The sequence below is a fragment of the Hydra vulgaris genome, chromosome 07 (assembly GCF_038396675.1).
Source record: "Hydra vulgaris chromosome 07, alternate assembly HydraT2T_AEP".
Classification (NCBI taxonomy): Eukaryota; Metazoa; Cnidaria; class Hydrozoa; order Anthoathecata; family Hydridae; genus Hydra; species Hydra vulgaris.
In genome coordinates, this window is record NC_088926.1 from 24,401,055 (window position 1) to 24,415,760 (window position 14,706).

Here is a 14,706-nt window from a genome sequence, read left to right on the forward strand (position 1 = left end):
TGATTCAAGGTTCTCATTAGCATCTCTTTTTAGTTAGCACATAAACACGTTCCCACACACACGCTAATACAGTTACTCCCATAAGATACTCGCATTTCCAATATTTCCCCCCTTTTATTTTTTTTACCTTGGAACCAGTCGCACTACTCCATTCTTTTTTTTCCCACTTGATAACTTTACAATCTAGAATCTACTCTAAGAATCACTTCTTCTAAGTCTACCTGAACAAATGGCTCAGGTGGTCACCTGAATGCAAACATTTGTCACAAGCTAATATTTAGGAAATACTAAACACAATTAAACTATTCTACATAATAATTTTTATAAATGCTAAAAAAAATTTACTGATTTTGATTACAAAGTTAGCATGTTTACTATTACCTTCACTTGGTACCTTGATAGGTGTTGGAGGCATGGTGGGTGTTGGAACTGGAGGCACTAAAAGTTCACATTTAAAACAAATTAAAACATTCAGTTTGCAATGTGTTAAAATAATTCAAAGAACAGAACATATTTGTAATAAGCAATTTGTATAATTATATATATAAATGAACAAATATATACACACATACATACACACTCACGCATACATACACACAGGTGTGCAAACACAATTAATATACAAAAATTTTTTCCGAATTGACTTCCATGAAAAAAACTAATGATGTAATAGCGAAAAGTTTCATCCTCAATATCAAACATTTTTAACAATAATTGTAATTGTAATAAATAACTTAATTGTCAATTAGACTTAAACTGAAGCAAAAACTGATGCAAAGCTGAAAACTCAAGTTTAAATGTTTTTATGAAAAATCAAGTAACAATAAAAAGTATGAGAAAAAATAACTTTTTTTAAGTTATTTTTTCTCATATTTTTATTGTTATTTGATTTTTAAATAACAATACAAAATTTTTTAAATGCGTGCACAAATATTTAAATTTGTGATGAGTAACAATAAGTTAATGAGTATAACTTTAAAGCCAAATGACAGCGCTTACTTACTAGAGTAATTTTAATTATTTTTTTTAATGACAATTTGGTCACACTTTTTATTTAAGTTTTATTATATTGTATATAGTGATGTCACAGTAGCATCAACTCTGAATTTTTTTGTTACTTATTAAAATAACTCCAAAAAATAATAATAGCTTTGACTGAATTCATAAACATCAAAGTATCATTAAATTCATAAACATCAAAGTGTCAAAGTCTCTAAAGCAGCAGATTTATCAAGCGCTAGAGAAGAAGATGAAAAAATCTATTCTCGAAATGATGAACTTAATTAATGCAATGTTCGAAATTAAACAAATGATTAAATTAAAATCAAAATCCAACAAAAGATCACTTTTTGTCATTTTTCTTAATGACTGAAATGATAAAAATTCTGTCCTAAAAGCTGCAAAAATCTTAAAAGATTCAACTGAGTTTAATAAAGTGTTTATAAATCCTGATTTAACAGTGGCTGAGCAATTCAAAGCAAAGTTATTATGTGAGGGGTGCAAATAAAAAAATTCAGAAAATTCCGAACCCTTGGTTTTTTTATATGGCATATAAAATGAAAAAGTCATCAAAATGAAGAATAGCAAACATTTTATAATTACAAAAACAAAAAAAGATGGCAGTCACATTTCATTAACTTCTTTAGTTATTCCAAAATCATTGCGTAAAAATCATGCTTCAAGCATTGGAAAAGAACGCCTTATTGCTGTTAACAACAAAAGTATTAAAAAGCTTATCAGTTCAAAATGTAGTGACCATATATAATTACAACCAATCACTTAACCATAAATTCATTCAACAATTTTTCAATTTATCTTTTTAATCCAAGAAGTCTTGCCTACAAACTTGACAATTTATTTCTATATATTGATTCAAACCAACTTGCCTTAGCTTGCAAATTTTTTTCAATAATAAACTTTTTTATCGGTACTCTCACTTTCACAGTAGGCCAGTGGTTTAGTGTGCTGCTCAGCATATCAGTGATTCAAGGTTCTCATTAGCATCTCTTTTTAGTTAGCACATAAACACGTTTCCACACACACTATAATAAAGTTACTACCATAAGATACTCGCATTTCCAATATTTCCCCCCTTTTATTTTTTTTACCTTGGAACCAGTCGCACTATTCCATTCTTTTTTTCCCACTTGATAACTTTACAATCTAGAATCTACTCTAAGAATCACTTCTTCTAAGTCTACCTGAACAAATGGCTCAGGTGGTCACCTGAATGCAAACATTTGTCACAAGCTAATATTTAGGAAATACTAAACACAATTAAACTATTCTACATAATAATTTTTATAAATGTAAAAAAAAATTTACTGATTTTGATTACAAAGTTAGCATGTTTACTATTACCTTCACTTGGTACCTTGATAGGTGTGAAGTGGTGGGTGTTGGAACTGGAGGCACTAAAAGTTCACATTTAAAACAAATTAAAACATTGAGTTTGCAATGTGTTAAAATAATTAAAGAACAGAACATATTTGTAATAAGCAATTTGTATAATTATATATATAAATGAACAAATATATACACACATACATACACACTCACGCATACATACACACAGGTGTGCAAACACAATTAATATACAAAAATTTTTTCCGAATTGACTTCCATGAAAAAAAAAACTAATGATGTAATAGCGAAAAGTTTCATCCTCAATATCAAACATTTTTAACAATAATTGTAATTGTAATAAATAACTTAATTGTCAATTAGATTTAAACTGAAGCAAAAACTGATGCAAAGCTGAAAACTCAAGTTTAAATGTTTTTATGAAAAATCAAGTAACAATAAAAAGTATGAGAAAAAATAACTTTTTTTAAGTTATTTTTTTCTCATATTTTTATTGTTATTTGATTTTTAAATAACAATACAAAATTTTTTAAATGCGTGCACAAATATTTAAATTTGTGATGAGTAACAATAAGTTAATGAGTATAACTTTAAAGCCAAATGACAGCGCTTACTTACTAGAGTAATTTTAATTATTTTTTTTAATGACAATTTGGTCACACTTTTTATTTAAGTTTTATTATATTGTATATAGTAATAGCAGTAGCATCAACTCTGAATTTTTTTGTTACTTATTAAAATAACTCCAAAAAATAATAATAGCTTTGACTGAACTCATAAACATCAAAGTATCATTAAATTCATAAACATCAAAGTGTCAAAGTCTCTAAAGCAGCAGATTTATCAAGCGCTAGAGAAGAAGATAAAAAATCTATTCTCGAAATGATGAACTTAATTAATGCAATGTTCGAAATTAAACAAATGATTAAATTAAAATCAAAATCCAACAAAGAATCACTTTTTGTCATTTTTCTTAATGACTGAAATGATAAAAATTCTGTCCTAAAAGCTGCAAAAATCTTAAAAGATTCAACTGAGTTTAATAAAGTGTTTATAAATCCTGATTTAACAGTGGCTGAGCAATTCAAAGCAAAGTTATTATGTGAGGGGTGCAAATAAAAAAATTCAGAAAATTCCGAACCCTTGGTTTTTTTATATGGCATATAAAATGAAAAAGTCATCAAAATGAAGAATAGCAAACATTTTATAATTACAAAAACAAAAAAGATGGCAGTCACATTTCATTAACTTCTTTAGTTATTCCAAAATCATTGCGTAAAAATCATGCTTCAAGCATTGGAAAAGAACGCCTTATTGCTGTTAACAACAAAAGTATTAAAAAGCTTATCAGTTCAAAATGTAGTGACCATATAATTACAACCAATCACTTAACCATAAATTCATTCAACAATTTTTCAATTTATCTTTTTAATGCAAGAAGTCTTGCCTACAAACTTGACAATTTATTTCTATATATTGATTCAAACCAACTTGCCTTAGCTTGCAAATTTTTTTCAATAATAAACTTTTTTATCGGTACTCTCACTTTCACAGTAGGCCAGTGGTTTAGTGTGCTGCTCAGCATATCAGTGATTCAAGGTTCTCATTAGCATCTCTTTTTAGTTAGCACATAAACACGTTTCCACACACACTATAATAAAGTTACTACCATAAGATACTCGCATTTCCAATATTTCCCCCCTTTTATTTTTTTTACCTTGGAACCAGTCGCACTACTCCATTCTTTTTTTTCCCACTTGATAACTTTACAATCTAGAATCTACTCTAAGAATCACTTCTTCTAAGTCTACCTGAACAAATGGCTCAGGTGGTCACCTGAATGCAAACATTTGTCACAAGCTAATATTTAGGAAATACTAAACACAATTAAACTATTCTACATAATAATTTTTATAAATGCTAAAAAAAATTTACTGATTTTGATTACAAAGTTAGCATGTTTACTATTACCTTCACTTGGTACCTTGATAGGTGTTGGAGGCATGGTGGGTGTTGGAACTGGAGGCACTAAAAGTTCACATTTAAAACAAATTAAAACATTGAGTTTGCAATGTGTTAAAATAATTAAAGAACAGAACATATTTGTAATAAGCAATTTGTATAATTATATATATAAATGAACAAATATATACACACATACATACACACTCACGCATACATACACACAGGTGTGCAAACACAATTAATATACAAAAATTTTTTCCGAATTGACTTCCATGAAAAAAAAACTAATGATGTAATAGCGAAAAGTTTCATCCTCAATATCAAACATTTTTAACAATAATTGTAATTGTAATAAATAACTTAATTGTCAATTAGACTTAAACTGAAGCAAAAACTGATGCAAAGCTGAAAACTCAAGTTTAAATGTTTTTATGAAAAATCAAGTAACAATAAAAAGTATGAGAAAAAATAACTTTTTTTAAGTTATTTTTTCTCATATTTTTATTGTTATTTGATTTTTAAATAACAATACAAAATTTTTTAAATGCGTGCACAAATATTTAAATTTGTGATGAGTAACAATAAGTTAATGAGTATAACTTTAAAGCCAAATGACAGCGCTTACTTACTAGAGTAATTTTAATTATTTTTTTTAATGACAATTTGGTCACACTTTTTATTTAAGTTTTATTATATTGTATATAGTGATGTCACAGTAGCATCAACTCTGAATTTTTTTGTTACTTATTAAAATAACTCCAAAAAATAATAATAGCTTTGACTGAATTCATAAACATCAAAGTATCATTAAATTAGTAAACATCAAAGTGTCAAAGTCTCTAAAGCAGCAGATTTATCAAGCGCTAGAGAAGAAGATAAAAAATCTATTCTCGAAATGATGAACTTAATTAATGCAATGTTCGAAATTAAACAAATGATTAAATTAAAATCAAAATCCAACAAAGAATCACTTTTTGTCATTTTTCTTAATGACTGAAATGATAAAAATTCTGTCCTAAAAGCTGCAAAAATCTTAAAAGATTCAACTGAGTTTAATAAAGTGTTTATAAATCCTGATTTAACAGTGGCTGAGCAATTCAAAGCAAAGTTATTATGTGAGGGGTGCAAATAAAAAAATTCAGAAAATTCCGAACCCTTGGTTTTTTTATATGGCATATAAAATGAAAAAGTCATCAAAATGAAGAATAGCAAACATTTTATAATTACAAAAACAAAAAAGATGGCAGTCACATTTCATTAACTTCTTTAGTTATTCCAAAATCATTGCGTAAAAATCATGCTTCAAGCATTGGAAAAGAACGCCTTATTGCTGTTAACAACAAAAGTATTAAAAAGCTTATCAGTTCAAAATGTAGTGACCATATAATTACAACCAATCACTTAACCATAAATTCATTCAACAATTTTTCAATTTATCTTTTTAATGCAAGAAGTCTTGCCTACAAACTTGACAATTTATTTCTATATATTGATTCAAACCAACTTGCCTTAGCTTGCAAATTTTTTTCAATAATAAACTTTTTTATCGGTACTCTCACTTTCACAGTAGGCCAGTGGTTTAGTGTGCTGCTCAGCATATCAGTGATTCAAGGTTCTCATTAGCATCTCTTTTTAGTTAGCACATAAACACGTTTCCACACACACTATAATAAAGTTACTACCATAAGATACTCGCATTTCCAATCCTCCCCCTTTTATTTTTTTTACCTTGGAACCAGTCGCACTACTCCATTCTTTTTTTTCCCACTTGATAACTTTACAATCTAGAATCTACTCTAAGAATCACTTCTTCTAAGTCTACCTGAACAAATGGCTCAGGTGGTCACCTGAATGCAAACATTTGTCACAAGCTAATATTTAGGAAATACTAAACACAATTAAACTATTCTACATAATAATTTTTATAAATGCTAAAAAAAATTTACTGATTTTGATTACAAAGTTAGCATGTTTACTATTACCTTCACTTGGTACCTTGATAGGTGTTGGAGGCATGGTGGGTGTTGGAACTGGAGGCACTAAAAGTTCACATTTAAAACAAATTAAAACATTGAGTTTGCAATGTGTTAAAATAATTAAAGAACAGAACATATTTGTAATAAGCAATTTGTATAATTATATATATAAATGAACAAATATATACACACATACATACACACTCACGCATACATACACACAGGTGTGCAAACACAATTAATATACAAAAATTTTTTCCGAATTGACTTCCATGAAAAAAAACTAATGATGTAATAGCGAAAAGTTTCATCCTCAATATCAAACATTTTTAACAATAATTGTAATTGTAATAAATAACTTAATTGTCAATTAGACTTAAACTGAAGCAAAAACTGATGCAAAGCTGAAAACTCAAGTTTAAATGTTTTTATGAAAAATCAAGTAACAATAAAAAGTATGAGAAAAAATAACTTTTTTTTAAGTTATTTTTTCTCATATTTTTATTGTTATTTGATTTTTAAATAACAATACAAAATTTTTTAAATGCGTGCACAAATATTTAAATTTGTGATGAGTAACAATAAGTTAATGAGTATAACTTTAAAGCCAAATGACAGCGCTTACTTACTAGAGTAATTTTAATTATTTTTTTTAATGACAATTTGGTCACACTTTTTATTTAAGTTTTATTATATTGTATATAGTGATGTCACAGTAGCATCAACTCTGAATTTTTTTGTTACTTATTAAAATAACTCCAAAAAATAATAATAGCTTTGACTGAATTCATAAACATCAAAGTATCATTAAATTCATAAACATCAAAGTGTCAAAGTCTCTAAAGCAGCAGATTTATCAAGCGCTAGAGAAGAAGATAAAAAATCTATTCTCGAAATGATGAACTTAATTAATGCAATGTTCGAAATTAAACAAATGATTAAATTAAAATCAAAATCCAACAAAGAATCACTTTTTGTCATTTTTCTTAATGACTGAAATGATAAAAATTCTGTCCTAAAAGCTGCAAAAATCTTAAAAGATTCAACTGAGTTTAATAAAGTGTTTATAAATCCTGATTTAACAGTGGCTGAGCAATTCAAAGCAAAGTTATTATGTGAGGGGTGCAAATAAAAAAATTCAGAAAATTCCGAACCCTTGGTTTTTTTATATGGCATATAAAATGAAAAAGTCATCAAAATGAAGAATAGCAAACATTTTATAATTACAAAAACAAAAAAGATGGCAGTCACATTTCATTAACTTCTTTAGTTATTCCAAAATCATTGCGTAAAAATCATGCTTCAAGCATTGGAAAAGAACGCCTTATTGCTGTTAACAACAAAAGTATTAAAAAGCTTATCAGTTCAAAATGTAGTGACCATATAATTACAACCAATCACTTAACCATAAATTCATTCAACAATTTTTGAATTTATCTTTTTAATGCAAGAAGTCTTGCCTACAAACTTGACAATTTATTTCTATATATTGATTCAAACCAACTTGCCTTAGCTTGCAAATTTTTTTCAATAATAAACTTTTTTATCGGTACTCTCACTTTCACAGTAGGCCAGTGGTTTAGTGTGCTGCTCAGCATATCAGTGATTCAAGGTTCTCATTAGCATCTCTTTTTAGTTAGCACATAAACACGTTTCCACACACACTATAATAAAGTTACTACCATAAGATACTCGCATTTCCAATATTTCCCCCCTTTTATTTTTTTTACCTTGGAACCAGTCGCACTACTCCATTCTTTTTTTTCCCACTTGATAACTTTACAATCTAGAATCTACTCTAAGAATCACTTCTTCTAAGTCTACCTGAACAAATGGCTCAGGTGGTCACCTGAATGCAAACATTTGTCACAAGCTAATATTTAGGAAATACTAAACACAATTAAACTATTCTACATAATAATTTTTATAAATGCTAAAAAAATTTACTGATTTTGATTACAAAGTTAGCATGTTTACTATTACCTTCACTTGGTACCTTGATAGGTGTTGGAGGCATGGTGGGTGTTGGAACTGGAGGCACTAAAAGTTCACATTTAAAACAAATTAAAACATTGAGTTTGCAATGTGTTAAAATAATTAAAGAACAGAACATATTTGTAATAAGCAATTTGTATAATTATATATATAAATGAACAAATATATACACACATACATACACACTCACGCATACATACACACAGGTGTGCAAACACAATTAATATACAAAAATTTTTTCCGAATTGACTTCCATGAAAAAAAACTAATGATGTAATAGCGAAAAGTTTCATCCTCAATATCAAACATTTTTAACAATAATTGTAATTGTAATAAATAACTTAATTGTCAATTAGACTTAAACTGAAGCAAAAACTGATGCAAAGCTGAAAACTAGATTTTAAATGTTTTTATGAAAAATCAAGTAACAATAAAAAGTATGAGAAAAAATAACTTTTTTTAAGTTATTTTTTTCTCATATTTTTATTGTTATTTGATTTTTAAATAACAATACAAAATTTTTTAAATGCGTGCACAAATATTTAAATTTGTGATGAGTAACAATAAGTTAATGAGTATAACTTTTAAAGCCAAATGACAGCGCTTACTTACTAGAGTAATTTTAATTATTTTTTTTAATGACAATTTGGTCACACTTTTTATTTAAGTTTTATTATATTGTATATAGTGATGTCACAGTAGCATCAACTCTGAATTTTTTTGTTACTTATTAAAATAACTCCAAAAAATAATAATAGCTTTGACTGAATTCATAAACATCAAAGTATCATTAAATTCATAAACACTAAAATCTCAGAGTTACTCAAAGCAGCAGATTTATCAAGCGCTAGAGAAGAAGATAAAAAATCTATTCTCGAAATGATGAACTTAATTAATGCAATGTTCGAAATTAAACAAATGATTAAATTAAAATCAAAATCAGACAGAAAGAATCACTTTTTGTCATTTTTCTTAATGACTGAAATGATAAAAATTCTGTCCTAAAAGCTGCAAAAATCTTAAAAGATTCAACTGAGTTTAATAAAGTGTTTATAAATCCTGATTTAACAGTGGCTGAGCAATTCAAAGCAAAGTTATTATGTGAGGGGTGCAAATAAAAAAATTCAGAAAATTCCGAACCCTTGGTTTTTTTATATGGCATATAAAATGAAAAAGTCATCAAAATGAAGAATAGCAAACATTTTATAATTACAAAAACAAAAAAGATGGCAGTCACATTTCATTAACTTCTTTAGTTATTCCAAAATCATTGCGTAAAAATCATGCTTCAAGCATTGGAAAAGAACGCCTTATTGCTGTTAACAACAAAAGTATTAAAAAGCTTATCAGTTCAAAATGTAGTGACCATATAATTACAACCAATCACTTAACCATAAATTCATTCAACAATTTTTCAATTTATCTTTTTAATGCAAGAAGTCTTGCCTACAAACTTGACAATTTATTTCTATATATTGATTCAAACCAACTTGCCTTAGCTTGCAAATTTTTTTCAATAATAAACTTTTTTATCGGTACTCTCACTTTCACAGTAGGCCAGTGGTTTAGTGTGCTGCTCAGCATATCAGTGATTCAAGGTTCTCATTAGCATCTCTTTTTTAGTTAGCACATAAACACGTTTCCACACACACTATAATAAAGTTACTACCATAAGATACTCGCATTTCCAATATTTCCCCCCTTTTATTTTTTTTACCTTGGAACCAGTCGCACTACTCCATTCTTTTTTTTCCCACTTGATAACTTTACAATCTCAAGTCTCTCTAAGAATCACTTCTTCTAAGTCTACCTGAACAAATGGCTCAGGTGGTCACCTGAATGCAAACATTTGTCACAAGCTAATATTTAGGAAATACTAAACACAATTAAACTATTCTACATAATAATTTTTATAAATGCTAAAAAAAATTTACTGATTTTGATTACAAAGTTAGCATGTTTACTATTACCTTCACTTGGTACCTTGATAGGTGTTGGAGGCATGGTGGGTGTTGGAACTGGAGGCACTAAAAGTTCACATTTAAAACAAATTAAAACATTGAGTTTGCAATGTGTTAAAATAATTAAAGAACAGAACATATTTGTAATAAGCAATTTGTATAATTATATATATAAATGAACAAATATATACACACATACATACACACTCACGCATACATACACACAGGTGTGCAAACACAATTAATATACAAAAATTTTTTCCGAATTGACTTCCATGAAAAAAAACTAATGATGTAATAGCGAAAAGTTTCATCCTCAATATCAAACATTTTTAACAATAATTGTAATTGTAATAAATAACTTAATTGTCAATTAGACTTAAACTGAAGCAAAAACTGATGCAAAGCTGAAAACTCAAGTTTAAATGTTTTTATGAAAAATCAAGTAACAATAAAAAGTATGAGAAAAAATAACTTTTTTTAAGTTATTTTTTCTCATATTTTTATTGTTATTTGATTTTTAAATAACAATACAAAATTTTTTAAATGCGTGCACAAATATTTAAATTTGTGATGAGTAACAATAAGTTAATGAGTATAACTTTAAAGCCAAATGACAGCGCTTACTTACTAGAGTAATTTTAATTATTTTTTTTAATGACAATTTGGTCACACTTTTTATTTAAGTTTTATTATATTGTATATAGTGATGTCACAGTAGCATCAACTCTGAATTTTTTTGTTACTTATTAAAATAACTCCAAAAAATAATAATAGCTTTGACTGAATTCATAAACATCAAAGTATCATTAAATTCATAAACATCAAAGTGTCAAAGTCTCTAAAGCAGCAGATTTATCAAGCGCTAGAGAAGAAGATAAAAAATCTATTCTCGAAATGATGAACTTAATTAATGCAATGTTCGAAATTAAACAAATGATTAAATTAAAATCAAAATCCAACAAAGAATCACTTTTTGTCATTTTTCTTAATGACTGAAATGATAAAAATTCTGTCCTAAAAGCTGCAAAAATCTTAAAAGATTCAACTGAGTTTAATAAAGTGTTTATAAATCCTGATTTAACAGTGGCTGAGCAATTCAAAGCAAAGTTATTATGTGAGGGGTGCAAATAAAAAAATTCAGAAAATTCCGAACCCTTGGTTTTTTTATATGGCATATAAAATGAAAAAGTCATCAAAATGAAGAATAGCAAACATTTTATAATTACAAAAACAAAAAAGATGGCAGTCACATTTCATTAACTTCTTTAGTTATTCCAAAATCATTGCGTAAAAATCATGCTTCAAGCATTGGAAAAGAACGCCTTATTGCTGTTAACAACAAAAGTATTAAAAAGCTTATCAGTTCAAAATGTAGTGACCATATAATTACAACCAATCACTTAACCATAAATTCATTCAACAATTTTTCAATTTATCTTTTTAATGCAAGAAGTCTTGCCTACAAACTTGACAATTTATTTCTATATATTGATTCAAACCAACTTGCCTTAGCTTGCAAATTTTTTTCAATAATAAACTTTTTTATCGGTACTCTCACTTTCACAGTAGGCCAGTGGTTTAGTGTGCTGCTCAGCATATCAGTGATTCAAGGTTCTCATTAGCATCTCTTTTTAGTTAGCACATAAACACGTTTCCACACACACTATAATAAAGTTACTACCATAAGATACTCGCATTTCCAATATTTCCCCCCTTTTATTTTTTTTACCTTGGAACCAGTCGCACTACTCCATTCTTTTTTTTCCCACTTGATAACTTTACAATCTAGAATCTACTCTAAGAATCACTTCTTCTAAGTCTACCTGAACAAATGGCTCAGGTGGTCACCTGAATGCAAACATTTGTCACAAGCTAATATTTAGGAAATACTAAACACAATTAAACTATTCTACATAATAATTTTTATAAATGCTAAAAAAAATTTACTGATTTTGATTACAAAGTTAGCATGTTTACTATTACCTTCACTTGGTACCTTGATAGGTGTTGGAGGCATGGTGGGTGTTGGAACTGGAGGCACTAAAAGTTCACATTTAAAACAAATTAAAACATTGAGTTTGCAATGTGTTAAAATAATTAAAGAACAGAACATATTTGTAATAAGCAATTTGTATAATTATATATATAAATGAACAAATATATACACACATACATACACACTCACGCATACATACACACAGGTGTGCAAACACAATTAATATACAAAAATTTTTTCCGAATTGACTTCCATGAAAAAAAACTAATGATGTAATAGCGAAAAGTTTCATCCTCAATATCAAACATTTTTAACAATAATTGTAATTGTAATAAATAACTTAATTGTCAATTAGACTTAAACTGAAGCAAAAACTGATGCAAAGCTGAAAACTCAAGTTTAAATGTTTTTATGAAAAATCAAGTAACAATAAAAAGTATGAGAAAAAATAACTTTTTTTAAGTTATTTTTTTCTCATATTTTTATTGTTATTTGATTTTTAAATAACAATACAAAATTTTTTAAATGCGTGCACAAATATTTAAATTTGTGATGAGTAACAATAAGTTAATGAGTATAACTTTAAAGCCAAATGACAGCGCTTACTTACTAGAGTAATTTTAATTATTTTTTTTAATGACAATTTGGTCACACTTTTTATTTAAGTTTTATTATATTGTATATAGTGATGTCACAGTAGCATCAACTCTGAATTTTTTTGTTACTTATTAAAATAACTCCAAAAAATAATAATAGCTTTGACTGAATTCATAAACATCAAAGTATCATTAAATTCATAAACATCAAAGTGTCAAAGTCTCTAAAGCAGCAGATTTATCAAGCGCTAGAGAAGAAGATAAAAAATCTATTCTCGAAATGATGAACTTAATTAATGCAATGTTCGAAATTAAACAAATGATTAAATTAAAATCAAAATCCAACAAAGAATCACTTTTTGTCATTTTTCTTAATGACTGAAATGATAAAAATTCTGTCCTAAAAGCTGCAAAAATCTTAAAAGATTCAACTGAGTTTAATAAAGTGTTTATAAATCCTGATTTAACAGTGGCTGAGCAATTCAAAGCAAAGTTATTATGTGAGGGGTGCAAATAAAAAAATTCAGAAAATTCCGAACCCTTGGTTTTTTTATATGGCATATAAAATGAAAAAGTCATCAAAATGAAGAATAGCAAACATTTTATAATTACAAAAACAAAAAAGATGGCAGTCACATTTCATTAACTTCTTTAGTTATTCCAAAATCATTGCGTAAAAATCATGCTTCAAGCATTGGAAAAGAACGCCTTATTGCTGTTAACAACAAAAGTATTAAAAAGCTTATCAGTTCAAAATGTAGTGACCATATAATTACAACCAATCACTTAACCATAAATTCATTCAACAATTTTTCAATTTATCTTTTTAATGCAAGAAGTCTTGCCTACAAACTTGACAATTTATTTCTATATATTGATTCAAACCAACTTGCCTTAGCTTGCAAATTTTTTTCAATAATAAACTTTTTTATCGGTACTCTCACTTTCACAGTAGGCCAGTGGTTTAGTGTGCTGCTCAGCATATCAGTGATTCAAGGTTCTCATTAGCATCTCTTTTTAGTTAGCACATAAACACGTTTCCACACACACTATAATAAAGTTACTACCATAAGATACTCGCATTTCCAATATTTCCCCCCTTTTATTTTTTTTACCTTGGAACCAGTCGCACTACTCCATTCTTTTTTTTCCCACTTGATAACTTTACAATCTAGAATCTACTCTAAGAATCACTTCTTCTAAGTCTACCTGAACAAATGGCTCAGGTGGTCACCTGAATGCAAACATTTGTCACAAGCTAATATTTAGGAAATACTAAACACAATTAAACTATTCTACATAATAATTTTTATAAATGCTAAAAAAAATTTACTGATTTTGATTACAAAGTTAGCATGTTTACTATTACCTTCACTTGGTACCTTGATAGGTGTTGGAGGCATGGTGGGTGTTGGAACTGGAGGCACTAAAAGTTCACATTTAAAACAAATTAAAACATTGAGTTTGCAATGTGTTAAAATAATTAAAGAACAGAACATATTTGTAATAAGCAATTTGTATAATTATATATATAAATGAACAAATATATACACACATACATACACACTCACGCATACATACACACAGGTGTGCAAACACAATTAATATACAAAAATTTTTTCCGAATTGACTTCCATGAAAAAAAACTAATGATGTAATAGCGAAAAGTTTCATCCTCAATATCAAACATTTTTAACAATAATTGTAATTGTAATAAATAACTTAATTGTCAATTAGACTTAAACTGAAGCAAAAACTGATGCAAAGCTGAAAACTCAAGTTTAAATGTTTTTATGAAAAATCAAGTAACAATAAAAAGTATGAGAAAAAATAACTTTTTTTAAGTTATT

At 27.5% G+C, this 14,706-nt stretch overlaps 1 protein-coding gene across 10 annotated transcripts in view; it reads right to left on the reverse strand.

The window, feature by feature from the left end:
* Positions 1–14,706, reverse strand: part of LOC136082360 (torsin-1A-like) — a 125,238-nt gene that overhangs the window by 50,496 nt on the left and 60,036 nt on the right. For 6 of the 10 annotated variants that reach the window (XM_065801428.1, XM_065801430.1, XM_065801431.1 and 3 more), the window contains 8 exons: positions 14,226–14,282; positions 12,248–12,304; positions 10,271–10,327; positions 8,289–8,345; positions 6,312–6,368; positions 4,336–4,392; positions 2,362–2,414; positions 382–438 (listed from right to left, as the gene is read on the reverse strand). In XM_065801428.1, coding sequence (XP_065657500.1) covers positions 382–438; positions 2,362–2,414; positions 4,336–4,392; positions 6,312–6,368; positions 8,289–8,345; positions 10,271–10,327; positions 12,248–12,304; positions 14,226–14,282 — 452 coding nt within the window. The remainder of the gene's footprint in view (positions 1–381; positions 439–2,361; positions 2,415–4,335; positions 4,393–6,311; positions 6,369–8,288; positions 8,346–10,270; positions 10,328–12,247; positions 12,305–14,225; positions 14,283–14,706) is intronic. The other 4 variants (XM_065801424.1, XM_065801423.1, XM_065801425.1 and 1 more) reach the window with 2 other exon arrangements.